General features: G+C 44.7%; 1 protein-coding gene across 4 annotated transcripts in view; it reads right to left on the bottom strand.

The window, feature by feature from the left end:
* The window catches only part of Plce1 (phospholipase C, epsilon 1), a 309,112-nt gene that overhangs the window by 91,065 nt on the left and 197,495 nt on the right, over positions 1-20,552 (bottom strand). For all 4 annotated transcript variants that reach the window (XM_039108292.2, NM_053758.2, XM_063262806.1 and 1 more), the window contains 2 exon segments: positions 4,376-4,521; positions 985-1,243 (listed from right to left, as the gene is read on the bottom strand). In XM_039108292.2, coding sequence (XP_038964220.1) covers positions 985-1,243; positions 4,376-4,521 — 405 coding nt within the window.

Below are 20,552 nucleotides of genomic sequence, written 5' to 3'. Positions count from 1 at the left end.
TTACAGAGGAGGACAGTTATTTTATTCCTGTAATGGGAATTGGGAAGAGAATAAGTAAAGATCTCCATGACACGGAACAAGATGAAGTGACCCGACTCAAGGAAAATATTGAAAAGCTGTCTTTCTGGCCGCCTTGTCCATATGTGCTAAAGGAAGACAGTAGTTTCCTGATGTTTTTTAAGCTACCATTGTGGCTTGATCATGACCAGAAAGCTTTCAGAACCAGAGGGAAGAGCTGCAACCCAGTCAAGAGATGTGGTAGTCCTCCATTGCAGAGAGCTGAGGAGAGTGGAGGGTGGGAGGCGTTTTAAAGCTGTCTCTTTCATTTACTGGACTTTTAATACCAGTTGCTAAGACCACAGAGATATCAGCCAGTGTCAATCACATGTCCATGTCAGGGGACCCATCTTCCTAGACCAAGTGATGCCTCTCTTCTAGGGTGATATGAAATAGGCTGAAGTTTTGAATTTTCCAACTTCGAATAAGAAGGGACGCGTGGTGTGTGTGTGTGTGTGTGTGTGTGTGTGTGTGTGTGTGTGTGTGTTATGAGTGTGTCTGTATGTATGTTTGGTATGAATGTGTAAGTGTATGAGTGTGTGTGCATGTGTGTTGAGTATGTGCACGTGTGTGTGCATATGTGGTGTGACTGTGTGAGTGTGTATGTACGTATGTGTTGAATGTGTGTGTATATGAACATGTGCATGTGTCTACATCTACCTAATAGCAAAAACTTACCAACTTTTGAAATTAAAACAAACACCAAAAATCCAGCAACACTTTTCTCTTTGTGCTCAACAATATCACATTAAGCCTAATGTAACAATATCAAGTTCCAAACAGATGGTGTTGCTTTCTCCAGAACTTTCAAGGACCCCCTCTTTACCCATAAACAATAGCAAGGCTTACTCTAGACTCAAAAAATGATTTCCTATCATACAAGCGAGTACACAGAAGGCTGTGTGGGTCTCTTGGGGAAAGGCTCACCTCCAGGGCTTCTTCTTGGGAGCTGTATCGTGGGCAGAGCTTCAGGAGGCCAGAGGCACCATCAAGCACCTCACAGAGCTCCTTCAGGAACACCCCACAGAAAGGAACCACTTTGCAGCCGGGGATGTGCAAGGCTCGGGTCACTACCTTCTTGTACTCCACGGAAGACTCATGCTGAGCCATGGCGTCTTTCAGGCTCCTCATGGTCTCGATGTCAGACTGGTCCATGAACTGCCACATCTTCAGAACTTTCCTTGACCTATAGCAAATAAATAATATACATATATTATATATAAGCCTGAAGGGGTGACAGCATAGCTTACATTATGTAGACAAGATTCCATACACGTTTGCTGTCATTTGCCTTTTTGGTGCTCTTTCTGTGTTCGTTCTTATTTATTTATTTATTTATTTATTTATTTATTTATTTATTTCAGATTTCTATCTTCAGTTGGTATCATAGTGGCACAGATGGTATAGAAGTAACTAACCACTTTCCGATTAGATTTAAGGCCCACTCTAGGAGACAGAAAGGAGTACTGTTACAGGAGCCAAGATCTCATGACTAGATAGATCCTAGACCTAGGAAGGCACCCACCACTATTATTTTACAACATAGTAATAAAATGACTCCTAACGGTGTATGGCTATACCCGTAGATCAGAGCATCTCTCAACCCTTATCAGGAAAACTTCTTCTTGTAGCAGATGACAATTAGCACAGAGACCCCTGATTGCTCAATCAATATACACAGAAGAAGAGACTGTGAAGTGTTCATCCCTAAAGGGGACATTCATATCCTACCCATTCCCAAAGCTCAGGGGTTTTCATGGAAAATTAAGTGGAAAGATCGTAAGAGAGAAAGCTAGCAGATAGCATCGATGAAGTTGTCTTCCAGATAAAACAGTGCAGGAACTCCGAGCAACAATGACAACATGCACAAGAGCTGTGCATGTGCCAGGCAGACAAAAATCCCAGCATGGAGGGTGGACAGTAGGCACAAAATCCCACTACTAGCTAAGGAGCTAACAGCATTTGGTAGCTGCTGGGAGAGGGGAAGTCAGTTTTCTTTAATAATGTGACCCTTGGTAGGTTGACCACATTCCAAGTTGGGCCTTATTTCTGATTAGGTGACACAACTGGCCTCCATGTGGTAAGGGGAAAAAAAGAAGAAGAAATATCAATGTTGTCTGGGAAGGGATGGGAGGAGGGAGGAGGATGGTAATAAGAGGAGTTGGGAGAAAGATGGATATATTCAAAACACATTGTATTAAATTCTCAAAGAATTAATAAAAATATTGCTTAAAAAAAGCTAAGTATGAGCTCAGGATTATGCCTGCAAGGAGTATTCCTCTCAGGTTTCTGCTCCAAGTTCTTGTTTGTGTTCCTGCTCTGACTTGTGACGGAGTTAAGACCTGGAAGAGTAAGCCAGATAGTACATTCCTTCTCTAAGTTGCTTTTGCTCAGAGCTTTTATCACAGCAACAGAAAGGAAAGCAGAACACATGGTTCGTACGGATATTTCTGAGGCTTTGTCCCCAGAGAGTCTGTCCTATATGTCCCTCCCGATCTTTGAGTCCTTCAGTGGCATACACCAAGCTCGCTAGCGTAGACAAGCAGGAACAGCTCTTTGCAGAGTGAAGTTTGACCTTAGCTCCACACCACCTGAGGGACCTGGTTTTGATGTATGATTCACAGAACAACTATGAAATGGATTTTTTTCCTAGTTTGAAACTGCTGCTGAGATCACCAGGTGACACCTTGGCTGGCATCTTGAGAGCAGTATTATGGCATCATGTGGGGTGTCTGGACTGCCCTGTCCTCAATGCTTTTTTGTCTTCCCTTATCCCTTGCAGGGAACCCAGATAGTTGGAAACATCCCTATGGTGAGTATCGTGAGAAGGTTTATGTGAAAAGCACGATCTTAGCCCCTGGGGCTGAGTGTGTCAAGTGGACTCCTTGGACACTCATCCTGGGCAGTGTGGATCATGGTCTACTGTGCAACTCTTACCTAAGTATGGGCAGCTCGCAGGAGTTGCACAAAGGCTCGGGGAGAGATGGCTCTGCAGATGCTTTCTGCCTTTACGGGGTTGACAGGGCAGTGGGGGTGTCTCTCGTGAGTCCAGCCAGAGTAGAAGCTGTGGAAGGAGCTGCGCTTGGACTATTTATTTATTTACTTATTATTTTCTTTGTGAGAGGAAACAATTTTATTTCCCACAAAATAAGGACTAGCTCCTTGGCTTTTTAAAAGAACATTTTATTGATTCTTTGTGAATTTCATATCATGCACCCCAATCCCACTCATCTTCTCCCTTCATATCTACCCTCTGCGCTCACAGCTTCCTCTCCAAAAGAAAACAAAAAATAAAAACAAACAACCCCCCCAACACACACACACACACACACACACACACACACACATACACACCATGTGTGCCACAATTTATCCTTCTGTCTTTACTTGCTTTCATTGCAATGAGTCATTGGTCTGGTTCAAGACCTCTTGACTTCTGCTATACCATTAATACTGGTAGCTCACTGGGAGTCCTGTTGCCCTGTGTCATTAAGACCCTGAGGCTTTGCATCTGCAGGACCTGGGTCCTTCACATGTTCCAGTAGTTCATAGATAGAGTAGGTTGGGGTGGGTTGACTCAGATTCCTGGATCAGGGCCTGAAACGGTCATGGAGCTTGGGGCTATCATTAAAAGCCTGCCTGTCAGATGAGGTGACCCCTGAATCTAAGAGAGAGTACCCTATGACAAGAGCAAAAGCCTGAGAATTGAGTGGTCATTCAGAGTGTACCACACTTTGACAGATATGTTTAAACATTTGGGATATTCTTACTTCCTGATGGGGGTGCTATTTTAGAGGGTTTTGGAAATTTTAGAAGGAGGAGACTAGCTAGAAGGTTATTGCAGGCAGGGTTTTAGGAAAAATACCTTGTCCTTGACGAGGTTTCTGTGCACCTCCACCAGGTTCACAATGAGGGAAAGAAGCCTTTCCAATACACACTCCCAACATTATCGTCACGTTCTGCCCAGGCACCAGTAGCCCAGCGACACCTTGGAACCAGGAGTCAAAAGTAGACGCTGTTCCTCCACATCGTTCTTTACACTAGTCAATACTAGCGAGAGGCCCTTACGGAACAAGAGGCGAGCCGACACGGAATCACTAGGAAGGAACTCTCACACCATGCACCTCTGTGACAGTAGAGATGCTTACAGCCAATTGCGCCTTCAACTCCTGGTCCCTCCCTCTCCTCTCTCCTCCTCTCCCTTTGAGGGGCCAGGGCTGTGGAGCCTGACCTGGTAAGTGTCCAGGGTGTCCAGGGAACTGACTAAGAGCTATCTGACTAGAAAGAGGAGCCTGTCCAGATCACCAAATATCCTTACCTGAGGCCAGCCAGGAACTCCATGACAGCATTGTAGTTGCCCATGTTCCAGCAGCATTTGGCCACATGCACCAAATAAGAAAAGACTTCCCGCTTCTCCTCCATGGAGCCTGCCGTGAGGATCAGCCATGTTACCCAGGAGCTCACCTGGAAGATGGATGGCAGACATTCACTGAAGACATAGCCCAGAAAAGTGACTAATAAATATATATTATATATTATGAATATTTGGTGATTATATATATATATACATATATATGTATACACACATATATCTATATCTATATCTATATATGAAAAAAGAGTTAAACAAAAAAATCAATTTGGGACCAGAAAAAGAAGTAAGCAAGGAGCTCTAATGTGAAACGCAGATCCTTTGCTGCTTTGATATGGCTCCTAGAGAATCAATATGTCTGCATCTTCATTTCTATCTTAAAAAGGCAGAGAAGGGTAACCATAAAATCTCTCTCGATATACACGATTCCTTAAGAGTATATAAAAACATGGCCCTGGGATACTCTTGGCTGATGGAGATGAAAATTAAAGACAGTCAATGCATTTAGCCCATACTTTGAAAATATCTATCAGGCGAGAAATGTATGATATCAGGACTGGTAAGATGGCTAAGCAAGTAGCAGCCCCTGTCACCAAAGTCAGACAAACTAATTTTTATCCCTCGTATCCACATGGTAGAAGGACAGAATAAAATCTCTAAAGTTGACTTCTGATCTTCATGTGCCTTCTATGACATTAGCTCATGTGCACACATGCGCACGTGTGCGTGCGTTTGCACACACATACGTGCATAAATTTTAAAAATCTTAAAAAGTATAAAATATGTAGTGTAAGTTGATGTCTTTATGCAGGAAGGCAGGTACAGGAGGGAATGAGACCTGTCATTGGACGAGAATGTAGGATGGGTGGGAGGAAAGTTCTAGAAAGAGGAGGGGGAGGAGCTGGGAGAACATGGCAGCAGATATTAAGATTCTTCTCTGCGCATAGATTCAGGTTGATATGAATATTTTAAAGGGAAGGATTTTGTGCAGTCTAGATGGGCAAATTATATCTTACCAATTGGATCAGAGGTTATCGTGTGGTGTGTTCTTTCATGTGGTGACTTAACTGAGTTCAAGAGAAGGTGGCGGGACATACCAAGCCCCCCACAGAATTGGGATGTGTATGCCTGGTGTGATAACAATCCGCCAAGGGAACTGTGAGTGAAAACAAAGCAGCATGGCAAGGCACCACACAGGAATGGCTCTTGGACCGCCTGGGTTAGAGAGTACCATGGGGGCCAGTGTGGAGCTGCTGAGATAAATTAGCGATAGTTCCTATGGCCCGACGGGAATTAATGAGAGAGTGACTGCCCAGGTCAGAAGGAGCCGGGGAGAGAAGCTCGGAGCAGGAACTGGTCATGCCTCCTATTTTTTCTTTTTATACCACAACAGTGTAGTACCAAACAAAAAATACAAAAATATTTTGGAACAATCTCTTTTTTCCAAATTAATTAATTAATTAACTAATTAATTAATTTTACATCCCGATCACAGTTTCTCCTCATTCTTCTCTCAGTTCTTCCATTCTACCTCCCCTCCATTCCCCTCCCCTCACTGCACCACTCTTCCTTTGTTTCTCTTGAGAAAAGGGAGGCCTCCCATGGATATTAGCTAGTCCTGGCATATCAAGTTGCAGAAAAACTAGGCTAGTCACATCTTCTCCCACTGAAGCTAGACGAGGCATCCCAGTAGGAGGAAAGGGGCCCAAAGGCAGGCAATAGAGCCAGAGATGGCTCCTGCTCCCCTGTTAGGCCATGCTACACAACTGTAACATATATGCAGAGGGCCTAGTTTCTAGGTCTGTCTCATGCAGGCTCCCCGATTCAGCCTCTGGGAGCCCCTATGGGCCCAGATTAGTTGATTCTGTGAGTTTTCTTGTGGTGTTCTTGACCACTCTGGCTCCTACAATCCTTCCTCTCCTGCTTCCATAGGATCCCTCAAGTTTGGAGCCATCTCTTCCACATACTAATCTACTCTATTCTTCAAATGACAAAAGGACTGGAAGAGTAAAAACTAATAATTACAACCGAAGCCATCCTAAGTACTTTGACCATCACACCTCATATATCTCTTACAGCAGTTCAGAGTCAGGGATGATTCGTACCCACAAGAGGTTGCTGAAGATCCCCAGGCAAAATAGGTAGCAAAGGCTTGCCTTGGACTTGGGGTTGACATTTGGTGGCTGTATGAATGAACATACTGGGAATCTCATGCTTGCTGGCTCTAACTCCAGGATGACATTCTTCTACTGTGACTTGTTTCTTTCTTTCTACCACAGTATAAAATTTAGTAATTCACATCTACATCCCATTTCTGACACTTGGTATTTAAATGATCCCTTTCTGCTCTGAGATTATTTCACTATTGTTCATCCTGGTCTTTGGCCACAGCTGTCCAAGTTGAGCTGCTTTCTCCACCTCAGCTAACTCGTGGGAGGTTGACCAGTTGTCTGTTGTTGACCGTATTAGTTGTGGTGCAGGTTAGCAACAGAGGTAAACCTAAGGAACAACTCTTTCTTCAGTCTGTGAGAGAGTGCTGGCTGAGCAGAGTTCGTGGTGACGCGGACATCAGAGGAAATAGGAGTTCAAGGTAAAGAGCACACTGCCCACAAATGGACACAATAAGAATTAATGATGTTTACTGTCGGCAGCAACCATAGAGGGATGGCCAATGCCAGTTTTCAGATCTAGAATCTTTGGCTTGCCATGCCCTGTGTTTGATACCCAGTATCACAATTGAGACAAAAGAAATTAAACAAAAAAACAAGAATAAAACAAAGAAACCAAAAGAGTGTTTGTCTCAGAGGAGAAGCATTCACAAAAAATTTTCTTATGAGGCCCTGATACTTAAAAACCAGCACTCTCAGCTTAGTACTCTTTCATTCAGCTGATGAAAGACCACAATTTCATTTTACACATGGTCCTGGGTGGATTCTCCTAAGCCAGTGGTTCTCAACCCGTGGGTTGAGACCTCCTTTGGGGGTTGACTTAGCTTTACACAGGGGTTGCCTAAGATCATTGGCAAACGGGGAGATTTACATTACCATTCATCAACAGTAGCAACATTACAGTTATGAGGTAGCAACGGAAATAATTTTATGGTTGGGGTCACTACAATGTGAGGAACTGTATTAAAGGATTGAAGCACTAGGAAGGCTGAGAACCACTGTCTTAAGCACGCCATTTGGAGCTACACATTTGAAGGCAGAGGCATAATGAAATAAAAAGCAGTTACCCTAAGACAGTTAAAGGAAAATCACCACCAACAAAACCCATCCCAAACTACAATGTATAGGATAGACACTCAACACCTCCTTTTGACCCCTCCATACAAACAAGTATGAAAATGGTGGCAACTGTGTGGGTACTGATTAAACATGGCTACATTCTGGCAGTTGTTCCACTGGAGTAAGAATCCCTTTCTGATATGAGCTGAAGTAAAACCTGTCACTCCAACATCCAGGAGGCTCTGAACATGCCCCTCTGTTACCTCCTCGCTCTGAGGGATGCTAACCTCATGTAAAATCAGAACAGATGTGGAATCAGGCCACTAGGACAAGCCCTTCCTACAGCATCCGAGGAATTCTATGGGGTTCTTAGCTCTGAGCTCCCTGGCAGTTGCCAGCAAAATCACCTGCTTGTTCTCCAAGTCTGTTTCCTCACCATGCAACAGTCGGTTTATGAAACCTTGGCTCTGCTGGACCAAGAAGAATTTTTTGCCAGCAGAGACTGGTCGTGGTTTTGTGCAGCTAGCCAATTCTTCCTTTAGCTTGGTTTGTGTTTGATGGACCTGAACCTAGAATGGGAACCAAGTCAAACTCTTCTTTACAAGTAGAAACAGGATTCCCAACACTTAAAATGGTTCTTCAGAGTCACCCAGCTCCTGCCTGAGACCACTGCCTGCCTGAGTCCTCTGGTTTTAGGCCAGTGTTGAAGGTCACTGGAACTATTCTATTCCTACCAGGCAGTGAGTGGAAAGGGTTAATCCTCACCCAGGAGTGGCCTTCCTCCCAAAGAAGCAGAACCCACCCCTCCTGTGTGTCCCAATCCTGATCACGCACACAGATTTATTTCCTATCAGTCAAATCGTTTCCCATACGCTTTCCCACATGCTAGGGAAAAAATAGCAATACTGTATTTCACATGGAAACATAATTTAAACCAACTGTTCCATCCCTGAGTGTGAGTCCCCAGGGCCTCTGGTTGTTGAGATTGCATAAGCACTGTTATCATAAACTCCCCGCCCCCTCATGCACACACATGCACGCATGCGCACACATAGCCCACATAGCTTACAAACTGCAAGGGCAGTTCTTACAGCTCAGAAAAGTTTCACCATCTCAATCACAAAGAAAAACATAGCACATACAGTGTTATTGCTCTACTACAGGGAACACCCAGAGAACGGGGGTGTTATCTGTAGCAGATTATTTTGCCTGATCTCAATGGTCAGCGTGAATAAGCAGAGAGTCAGATTCTTGGATTAATCCATATATATGCAAACATGGTCTGTTGATCGAATATTTGTATGTGCCTGTCTGTGAGAGTTTCTGTGTGAGAATATGCGTTAGATAGATCCTGGAAGCTATAGTTAACAGGACTCCAGGACTCATGGTTATGCAGAAATCACTCCCCACTGCTAAGCCATCTCTGCAGCCTCTCAGTTTAAAGCTTATTCCAGAAGGTTCCTGCTTACTCTGATGATCCTAACCCGTGGATCATGGCCATAGCCTAAAGCTTCTCTACAGTTTCTCCTTTCCAAATATATCCCTCCCTCTCTCCTTCTCTCCTTTCTCCTTCCCTCCACCCTTTCCTTTCTCTCTCCCTTCTTTCCTCTCTCACTTCCTTTCTTCCTTTCTCCCTCCCTCCCTCCCTTCCTTCTTTCCTTCCTCCCTTCCAACCTTCTTTTCCTTCAATACTGGAGACTGAATTCAGAGCTTTGCATATGCCAGATAAGCACTCTACCCTTAGCTTACATCCACGGCCAATCTTTATTTCGAGATAGGGTCTCAGTAAGTTGTTTAAGCTGTCCTTGTACTTACAATCCTTACACCTCAACCTTGGGTATAATTATAGTGGTATGCCGGCATGTGAGACATAATTTCTGTCATTACCATTGTTATCCTGCTCCCCTTCTGAACTTGTGGGCCTAGCCAGATTGAACATCTTGCCCTCTCTTCCCACATCAAGTACCATATTGCTGTACCATAGTCCAGTCAGGAAGAAATATTCTTGCAGTGTTCAGTGATCTTCCCTTGGTCCATTATGTCTTGTATAGACATAGGTCTTCTATACAATAAGATATTTCTCTTGGCCACAGACTCAAGTCCATTCTCCAGTTTTATCTTACCTTTCATGCCCTTACTTTTAGAATCAAACCAGGCTTCTGTCCATCTCAGGGACCTTGAGGTGCTACTCCTCCTATGGAAGGCTCCCTCCTACCCAACTTTTTAGCTCATTTCTACTTATCCCTTAGGATTTCCCCCTAGATCTGTCATCAAGATCTCACCTCTAAGACTCGCACCTCAGAAGGGCCCTCATTGACCCTTGTCAAGCTGTGCTCCCTCTGGTGAGAAGTCTGTAAGTAGAGAGGACATGACTGCCCACAGGCACCCTTCTAGATCATGCATCCCCCATAAATCCATGCTTCTCATGTTCAATGACCAAATGGTCCCAAGCCCATCTCCAGGTCCATAAATACCTTTCATGAGTCTCAGTCCTTCTGACTGACCGTAAACCATAAGGGGTCATGAGGTGGCAGTGGGGTATGGACAGACTTGATCTAGAAATCTGAAATGTCTATTTACTGGTACACAAATCAAGATGGGAAGATTGGAGAGGCCAATAATTTAGACCATTTTTGTTCTTATGCCTTGGGCCCCAGAAGGAGGGGGTAAACTTCCCTTTAGGAACCTGACAAAGTTATCACTGTTTTTAAAGGTACAACTGACTTCCTTTTTGAACCATGTGTAGGTACTTACAGACCTGAAAATGGGCTTGGGACCATTTGGTCATTGCATGTGGAGGCATGGGTTGACAGAGAATGAATGACCTAGAAAGGAGCCAGTGCCCCATACCACCCTGACCCCAGCACACATTTGGTGTTGTATCCCATGAAGGCAGATGTTAATCCTGATGTGTTTACAGAAGTAGCCATGTCAGAGCCTGCCTGAGACCTACCATCTCCAAGTCTAATGAGATGAAGCAGAGGAACAAACGAATGTCACACCTTGTGGGAAGGCATTCTCTGGGTCACCTGGTGCCTTCCATTCAGTTCCTTCCTGTTCTCTTTGACTTACTATAGGACCTTACAGCCACAGTTGGGCCGTGCTGGCTTCCCACTGCACGCACGTACATCTGGTTTATTTTTGTTATGTTTGTGTGCCTGGCTTTCACAGGAGTCTGTTCTGTCTGTCTCGGCAGACCCTGAGTTCTCAAGGATAGAGACCATCATTCCCACATTTCCAGGGGATGCTTGGTGCCTCTGGCCAACAGAGGGACCATCCAAAGTCCCAGGAGACCGTGGGTAGAGAGGATTCTCAGAACTCAGAAATTATATTTGGGAAAAGCCTAAGCACTTCCTATCGCTGTTCCCAGGTCCAGAAAAGGAGACAGGCTAATTTCTTTCAAAGGTTTTTTAATATGCCAGTATAAATGTAGTCAGAAGGACCTGTCCCCATGGCTATCTGGTCACTCTAATGGCAAAGGTTGGGCTCAAATGGTGAAATATATAGAAGTCAATGAAAGTCGGACAAAGCTCCTTCCCAGTAGCGAAGATAGGTAGAGCGTATACTCATTACCGCCCTAGACAGACTTAGGTAGCCCACACGTCACTGCACATATCCATGTGATCCTCAAAGGTAGGACACTCAGGTGGGGATCACTGGTGTTGGTAGTGTCTGTTCAAAAGGCCTCACCCAGTCTTAGAAATCAAGCCCTCTAGGGGCAGGGCCTGGGAATCCGCATCTTCAGATAAACTCTCTGGTGATTCCCAGTTGCACCAGAGATTGAGAACGAGTACAGGTACTCAGTGTCCTTTTTTGGCACCCTGGGATGCTGAGTAGAGCTCAAGCACAGTGCCTATGACCAAGTCTCACACTTCAAAACAGATGCTCTGGCCACCTCATTGTCCGAACTACCTGGGTCCACTTGGAAATAGAAAGAAGAAGCCAGAGGCAAGCAGCAAGGAGCAGGAGTATCACAGACATCTAAGGTGAACATAGCTGCACCTGACCTCCAGTTCCACCTCTTCAGGTCTCAGAGGTAAGCTGCCTAGCTACTCTGGGCCTCAGTTTCCTCCTCAGTAAAATGGGCACAAGAATCATCTCATAAAGTTACTGTGAGAGTGAAACAGCCTTTTGTGTGTAGAGAAGAACTGGATGGATGTTTTCTGGGTGACCATGGCAGCAGCTGCTGCTATGGCTACAATGAACCTTGTTATGTGAGTGATGGAGTGGCTGAATTCCAGATATAGACCTCAGAGACCCAGAAGAAAGAATTGCTAAGTCTCACGTCTTAACTACAGATCTTCTGGTTAGACCAGAAGAATGCGTGAGCACCGTGAACCGTTTCTAACAGGATAACTCTCAGGTTACCTCTTCTTTCCTTGTTAGGAATGGAATGTTAAAGTTATACGTTACCTGAACTTACTCATTCAGATTCCTAGACCCAGCCATACCAGAAACTCTGCAACTACTCCATATATTAAAAAAAATCTTCCTGGGGGTGGTTGAGCAGTTTTTAATTGAGTTGTGGTTAAAACACGACTGGAAACAAATCCTAACAAATCTTTTATGGTTTAAGGTAATTCTCCCTCTTCTAATAAATGCTTGCTATGCGCACCATGCTGGACCAGAGTAAACAGCACTAGAACTTGGAGACTTGTGGGAGAAAAATCACAAATAATGAATTAAACAATATTTCATTGGATTAGCTCAAGATCCCATTTGCAGCATCTCTGGAAGTCTGGTTTTTCTACCCACTCTGGGTCCCAGTTGACTTCCTGTGACGGTTTGAATGAAAATGGTACCCATGGGTCATATGGAATGGCACTACTTGAAAGGATTAGGACTTGTGACCTTGTTGGTGTAAGCGTGGCCTTGTTGGAGGAAATATGTCAGAGTGGGAGTGTGGTGGAGCAGATGGAGGGAACTTGGAGATTACAGAAGCTCAAGACAGGCCCAGTGACTCTGTTCTGCTACTTGCTGAACCTGATGTTTCTCCATTTCTTCTCCAGTGCCACGTCTGCCTTTGTGCCACCATGCTTCCTGGCATGAAGATAATGGACTAAACCTCTGAATTGTAAGCCATTAAATGCTTTCCTTCATAAGAGTTGCCTTGGCCATGGTGTCTTTTCACAGCAATAAGACTCTAAGATGCCTCCCAAGGCTGTTCACATCTCTGTGTCAATATCATTCTTTTCACACATTTTTCATGGCTGTGCACTTGTTGGAAACTGTTTGAGGCATTGGGCAGAAAGGACCGGACAGAACGGAAGAACCCTCAGGCTGCATATTTTTCCCTGGGACTCGGCCAGTTGTGTATGCATGTCCATTTTCTCTGTACTGTTAACTTCCTAAAGGGTAAGAGCGCAGTTTGGCCACCTTCCTACTTCTGAAAGAATCTCTTGTCCGTAGTTAGCCAAGCACAGTGGTTTATCCCTGAATGCTTCAGCCATGAATTCCTTAAATACTGAGAAACTGGGTCTGCATCCACAGTTACTCAGTGGTTTGATATCAACTCCTGAGCATGTTCTGTCTGTGACACCCAAGCCTCGTTTACGGTGAAGCAGGCTTGGGAGGATCCCCAGCAGCTATGAGGCAGCATTAGTCTTCCCTCTAACCACAGCCAGAAAGATTGAATGGGTCATTCAGTCTGAAGCTAATCATTGAAATGGACATCAAAAATAAGACTCATCTCATGCATACCTTATTTTATAAAAGTATGTATTGATCAGAGCCGGGGCCTCATACATGTTAAGGTTTTGCTCTATCATGAAGCTACATCTCCAGAGCCTCTTCGGTTTTAAAGATCGTAATTATAAGAATAATATGTTAGATATGTTAGACATGTATTCATGAAAGACACAACATTTCTTCTATTTCCCCAGCCCTGCAAGCTGATACTGACATTGTTCCCATTTTAAGATGAGGAACCCACTGTTCAGAATGGCTTCACAAGCATGATGTACAAACTAGGAAACAAATAAAATGAAAGATGTGTTTTTAAACTACTAGGCTCTGATACTTTCCTTCTTTCTTATAGGAATCGATAGTGAGTTATTTATAGCTTTGAACCTTGGAAAGCCATCCTGAGCTCATGGTTTAAAAAATGCCCCTCATCAATGACTTTGGGGAGGCTACAAGGTCTGAGAAGTGCAGTTGGTTAGGTCTCATTCAGAGGCAGAATGGCGGTGTTCTGAAGGCACAGGGATTGTGGATACTTGGTCCTGCTGGTTGCTCATTAATGATCTATTTAGTCACCCTTCTATCTCTGACCTCAAGAACAGGGCAGGGACTCCCCAAGTTCCAGAATCTTGAAGAGGAATGAATGAGTGGGAGAAGGCGTGTGGGAGTGCAGCCTGCAACTTACTCCCAGAGTCACGACTCAAAGAGATCAGGTTGGGTCTATCATTGTCTCTCTTGGTTTATATATTAAACAAGCAGAAAGAAAGAAAGAAAGAAAGAAAGAAAGAAAGAAAGAAAGAAAGAAAGAAAGAAAGGAAGGAAGAAAGGAAGGAAGAAAGGAAGAAAGAAAGGAAAAAAGAGAAAGAAAGAAAGGAAGGAAGAAAGAGAAAGAAAGAAAGAAAGAAAGAAAGGAAGGAAGAAAGGAAGAAAGAAAGAAAGAAAGAAAGAAAGAAAGAAAGAAAGAAAGAAAGAAAGAAAGAAAGGGTGAGCAGTTCAGTCACAGAGCTTGTATGTGTCAAAGGTGGGGTCAGCCCAGGCAGGTTGCCCCAAGGGCTCCCCATGCTGGACTTTTACTGGTCTGAGTTGGTTCTTGAACTCTAGTGTTTTGTGGGTGAAGATCTTGAATCTCTTTGCTTCACCCTTCCCACAGATACGGTTCTTCACTCAGGTTTGCTCCTGCCTGCCACCTCTGCAGCCAGACTCAAGCATCCATTTGTAGTTCTGAATAGAGAAGAGTGAACGGGGGGGCCTCAAAACCCTCTCACACCCATCTTGTCTCCAGTCCCTGACTCTTTCACCTCCATCCTTCCAGTAGGTTTCCAGGAGTCCAAATACCATCTCCTCTGGGAAGCCCACCCAGATTCACAGAGAGCTAAGAGGCCCTCTGTGCTAACATGACTTACTGCTGCATGGAGCTCATGACACATCATAGGAGATACCTGAAGGAGATACCTGAAGCAGGCTTACTTTGCTCATGTCTCCCAGCACAGGTCTGACAGGAGTGGGAGGTGCTCCCAAACATCTCACTTTGTGTTATTCATGAAGCATAGCGGTTGACTCTCTATTAATGTCTCAGAAGACAATACATATGCTTGGACAGACCGGAGCACTGGTAGATGTGGTACAAAAAGTAAGGCAAGGCCATTGACCCCAGACCTACCACAATCACCTGTCAGTTTGCTCTTTACCCCCAAAAAACTAGTATTGGGGGATACATCCAGGGAGTCAAGACAGAGGGCTGACAGATAATTTGGACCATCCTAGAGGATTCTATTTCTCTGAGATACTTTAGTTCTGGAGAATGAAGGTGGTGGAAGATGTCTCATTTTTTTTTTCTGGAATGGCTTTGGCCCATTCATTCAAACGTCCCCTGGCCAAGTCTCTAGACTGGAGAAACTACTGGCCAGAGGTCAAATTTCCTGGGGAAGGGGAATGAGAAGGGCCAGGGGCTTTGGAGGTGTGTTGTGAATGGGAAGCCCAGAAAGTCATTACATCATTTGGTCATTTGGTATGAAGTACAAACTCTCAGCTTCTGCTGTGCAGATGTTGAGCAGGGAGCTGGGGGCTACGCCTCGACCAACACCCACAGTCAGAAGGGGGAGACAGAGGAACAAAACTGTCTGCACCTGTTGGCAGATGTTCCCCTCAGACAGATCTGTGGGAAGAAACTAAAGACACTGATGTTTCCCAGAGATCAATTACCCCCTGTCCCTGCTAGACATGGGGATGTGTTCTAGACCACTGAGAAGAACAGTTAGCTCTTTCAGTACAGGTACACAAGGGGATTGGCCATACCAACCACTGGGGAGACACATGTGATGAAGAGAATCCCAGCCTCTTTGCTTCTCTTCCCATGGGCAGAGAACCCATGTAGGAGGTAGAATATTGTACTGGATGGCAAAGAACACAGGTCTTGGAGTCCAAACCAGAAAGGTTCATTTCTTGGCTCCACCTCTCATTACTTTTGTGACCTGGAGTGAGCTTTCTAACAACCCTGAGATCAAAATTCTTCACCTATAAACTAGGCATAATCAAATGCCCTCTATTTTAACAGGCGGTGGTTAATAAAAAGATAGTATGTGAAAAGGGACCCAGGGCCCAGAGCCAAGTGCATCTCAATAAATGCCAACCGGTATTGATAATTAGAAATCATAAGTGGTTCCTTCTCTGCATTGTAGACCTTATGGAACACCGAGACTTTTTTTTTAAATTACCACTGCAGATTCACTCCTCCCAAGATTAAGATCCTCCAGGAGAATGAGTCTTCCTTTCTCTTAAAGAGGCTGGGAAGGAGAAAATAAAGGGAAGCAGGAAGAGGGGGGAAAAAACCTTCATAAAAAGCCTACCAGTTAGGGCTGAGTAGATGGTTCAGTGGTTAAAGTGCCTGTCACTCAAGCTTGAGGACCTGGTTTGGATCCCCATGAACCTGTGTAAAAAACCAGGGGTTGGGATTACATGACTCTAACGCTAGTGATGGGGGTAGGGAGGAGTACAGACAGGCAGATACCTTGTAGCTCATTGGCCAGCCAGTCTAGCCTAATTGGTGGGTTTCACATTCAGTGAGACTCTGCCTCAAATAGTAAAGTTGGAGAGCTGGCTAGGTAGCTCAGTGGGTAAAGGCATTTGCTGCCAAGCCTGACAACTTGAGTTTGATCCCTGGGACCCAAGTGTTAGGAGAGAACTTACACCCACAAGTTGTCCCCTGACCTCTACAATAGTACCCTGGCACATAACTACACACATATACTTACACATATAAATAAACAGATGTGGGGCTTTTGGGAGGGGCTAGTTTTTAAAGATAAAGAATGATCAAGAAAAGACACCAGACATTAAAGTCTGGCCACTGTGAATGAAAACACACACACACACACACACACACACACACACACACATACACACACACACACGCGCGTGCGCACACACACGAGCACATATACCACAATTCTTCCTCCAACTCCCCAACTTAGATTCACTGTTGAAAGTTAAGCTTGATGGCTACAATATTAGTAATGTTCAGGGTGCAGTTGAAACTGAGGCCTCTTTTTCTCCCACCCTCCTACTCCTCCCTGCCTCTCTCATACACACACACACACACACACACACACACACACACACACACACACACACACACACAAATAAACTTGAAATTCCCCCATGTTCTCCATGTAGTAGGTGCTTGGTGAATATCCCAGCAGCTGTTATCCCATCCTGCTCTGAAGACCCCAGACAGAAATAGGTCAGCAGTGTTCTGATGTAATGTTTCCCAAACTCTGCTCCGGGGCACATGCTCTACCAGATGTTCCACATTTTGTGGAGAAGTGTCTGCGACCGTGTAAGTTCAGGAAACACTGGGATTAGAACAAGATTTTTTTTTCTGGCAAGATTTCTTGGAACCTTTAAGATGCTGAGGAGAATGATGAATCTTCAAGGAGGGGTTAGCTGTGTGTTCCCTGTTCCTGTGGCTATGTGATTTTTTTTTTCCTTCTAGGAGCTAGAAGAGCTTGGAATGTGGGCCTCTGTTCTCTCTGAGTTCCTTTCACCTGGTGTGGACACAGCCCAGGGCACCTGCCCACTGGCATTCTTAAAGATCTGATACCTGCATCTGGTGTCCTGAAAACATAATTTCTTCATCACTAGAAAACTGCCTGGGGCGGGGGTAGCTTTAAGAGGTTGGGAAGTCAGGAAGGGCAGCATAGCCTTTTATGATTGGTGCTACAGATTCAGAATCGGTGTGTCACTGGGAATAATTTTAAATCCAAGATGCAAAGGAAGATATTCCTTATAATTCAAAGTGAGGAGGCTGAGGCACACAGGGTGCTGTCGTTCCGTAGTCAAGACAACCATGAGGCAATTACACAGAAAATGGACCAGATCTTACCAGGGTCTATGATACAGCAACTACTCAGCAAGGGCTTTAGAATGCTGCAATTTAAAAAGGCTTAGATCTTCTCCTTTCCTTCCTCCCTTCTTTCCTTTCCTCCCTCCCTCCCTCCCTCCCTCCCTCCTTCCTTCCTTCATTCCTTCATTCCTTCTTTTCTTCTTGATAGATAAACAGGAAAAAAAGGTTAAGTGTCTTAAAAAGGTCACTCAGCAAGTGTCAGTGTTGGGCTAGGCTCCAGGTATTCTGATTACTGAACATCTTATAAGTATAACCTGCTAGGTTTCTCTGTGAAGAAGTTCTGATGCACTTGCCCTCCCTCTGTGGGTCATCAAATGAAGGCTCAGCTGGGGAAGTGGTGCGTGCCAGGAAGATCCGATGACGAGAAAGGTGATGAGGGTTGGGAATGGCTGCAACTGCTACAGATAACCAACTTAAGTTAGTGGCAGTGCCTGGGCAAAAGCCTAGCACAACAGGCAATACAAACCATGCCCTGCTCAGGGCCTGCCAGGACACAGCTCTCGAAGGTCTGGTGGTGGTGGTGGTCAGCAGTGGTGGCAGTTGCTGGGGCTTCAACTTCTGCCTCTAGCTCCAGTCAGAGAGGAAGATCAGCTGTGCCCTCCAGACTGGGCTATGGAAGGAAGAGGGCCACGGAGGGTGGAGGTAGGACAAAACTCTAGAAGGGAACTCCATGAACACCAGGAAAGAATTAATAATGCAGCCACCAATTGTTTTAAGTACCCATGGCAGAGAAGGAAGTGACCAAATGTTCCCCAGGCTTCCACAGGGGAGGAAGGCAGCAGCAAGAGACCCTGAGAACCTTCTGGTTAGGATCTGCTTTCAAGATGGGAGGGCACAGCTGTCAGCACCCACAGTGAATTAGGGGCTCTGTGGGCACACTCAAGGTTAAGAGCTGCAGGGGTTCAAAACCTCAGTCCTCAGGAGGCTGCCATGAGGTTCAGACCGAAGAGGAAGGGGATTTATGTTGGAGACTGGGGCCATCAGCTGCAGGATTAAAAGGGATCAGTGGAAGCCCGCTTGTTCTCTGCAGCAGTCAGTCAGAGGTTAGAGGCTTGCTGACAGGCTCTGTGAAAGTGACAGATTGCCTGGGGCAGGGCAGTGCTGTCTACAGTGACAATGGAAAGGTTTTATAGATCCTCCCAACAAAGTGTGGAGCAGCTAAACTCACAGCAAGCTTTCCCCATAGAGAGGGGTAAACACCAGCCTCAGGGGTAGAGTATTTTATACCTGGTTCAGGCAGTCACTTTGAAGACATACATTCAGGGAAATGTTTAGAGTTTAGATGACAGAAACAGATAGACAAACAAAAACAACATTGAAGTACTACAAGATGACATCAATTAAAAAAACAAACAAACAAACAAACAAAACCCCCAAAACCCCTCAGGCCAAACCCAAACAATGGAGGATTGCAGTTTTGGCTTGCTGACTTGGGCAGGGCAGATGCTCTATACCAGGTGCAGCCGGGGATCCAATGGTGCTGGCTCAGCTCTAGCGTTTGCTAAACACGCAATGCCTTTTCTTAGACTCCTTCCCTTGTAGATTATGAGTAGAGTAACAGGTTTAAAGGGAACAGCATGGATGCACTCTCTGTCCTTAAAAACCCAGGAAGAAGCTTAGCTAGTCTTGTTAATAATAGTAACTGTGTAGCCAAGAACTTCTAACTGTGGCATTTGGACCAGTGAGGCAGCCACCCGCCACATGCTGTTCCTTTACATTTGTAAAGGACAACTTTCAAGCGACACATCACATATCTTCTGCTGGCTATGTAGTGTCCCTCCCAAGCTCTCTGCTAGACAACATCATTTCTATACTCAGGCATAGGATATGCCTACGTTATACTTAGCCCAGGTTTCAAATTCTACAGCTTTATTTTTTCTTCCCAAAGCCTGGAAAGAATCCAGTAGTAAAGAACAGTGCTTTTAGGTCCAAGAGGCACCACAGGCAAATTTACAGGTGTAAAGAAGAAAACAAGAGTAAATTGTGCTATTGGTTGATGAGAGTAAGGTGTGTAAAACGAAAACTGTCTGAATATTGAATATTTTCATAAAAAGCTAACAAAGGAATGCCTTCCTCTTTCCTCCTATTTTTCTAAGCATTTGGCAATGGTAGTAAAGATGTAAATGTTTAGTTAAACACTCTGCAGAGACGAAACTGGCACTCATAGTTTTTTTTTCTTTTTTTTGCCTCTAAACTACAAATAAGTAGACCCAGCCTTCTATTAAACACATCCAACACCTGCGGCGTATAAAAATCTGGCCTAAATTTCCTAAAATCACTGGACCTGTCTAGTAATTTAATGATAAAAACCAGATGTTCTGGTTTACATGCCCTGGAAGAAAAGAAACATACAACCTTACAACGAACACTCACCACTGTAAATCTGATTAAACTCCGTGCCAAACATGGATTGGAAGGAGAATGAGGTTTGAACAAACAATCCTTTAAAAAGTATTTTTTCAAAGCCACTTAAATGTCCTAGAAAACTCCTGAAATGGGAGCCAGCAATATTTACCTACGTTCCATGCCTGCAGTGCAGTATTAGCTTGGGGTCATGGACTAGCGCTCAAAGCGGGGAATCATGGCGGCATAATTAATATGCAGCTCTCTCATCTGGGTTCTGAAGTCTGAGCAGAACGGCTTTGGAAGCTCTCACAAACGGCAGACCCATCTGGAGACCAGGGGTTCTTCAGCGTAGCACACGACCAAACCATTTGGGAAAGCTCTTGAGAATTACTCCACGCTGCAGAGTCTGCGGTTTTGCGATCTAATGCTACAGATTGGGAGAAGGGAGTACACACCGTCCTGGTACAGG

Source organism: Rattus norvegicus, chromosome 1 (genome assembly GCF_036323735.1).
Source record: "Rattus norvegicus strain BN/NHsdMcwi chromosome 1, GRCr8, whole genome shotgun sequence".
Lineage (NCBI taxonomy): Eukaryota > Metazoa > Chordata > Mammalia > Rodentia > Muridae > Rattus > Rattus norvegicus.
The sequence above is the reverse complement of the archived record's forward strand: the minus strand, read 5'-3'. Positions and strand labels throughout refer to the sequence as shown.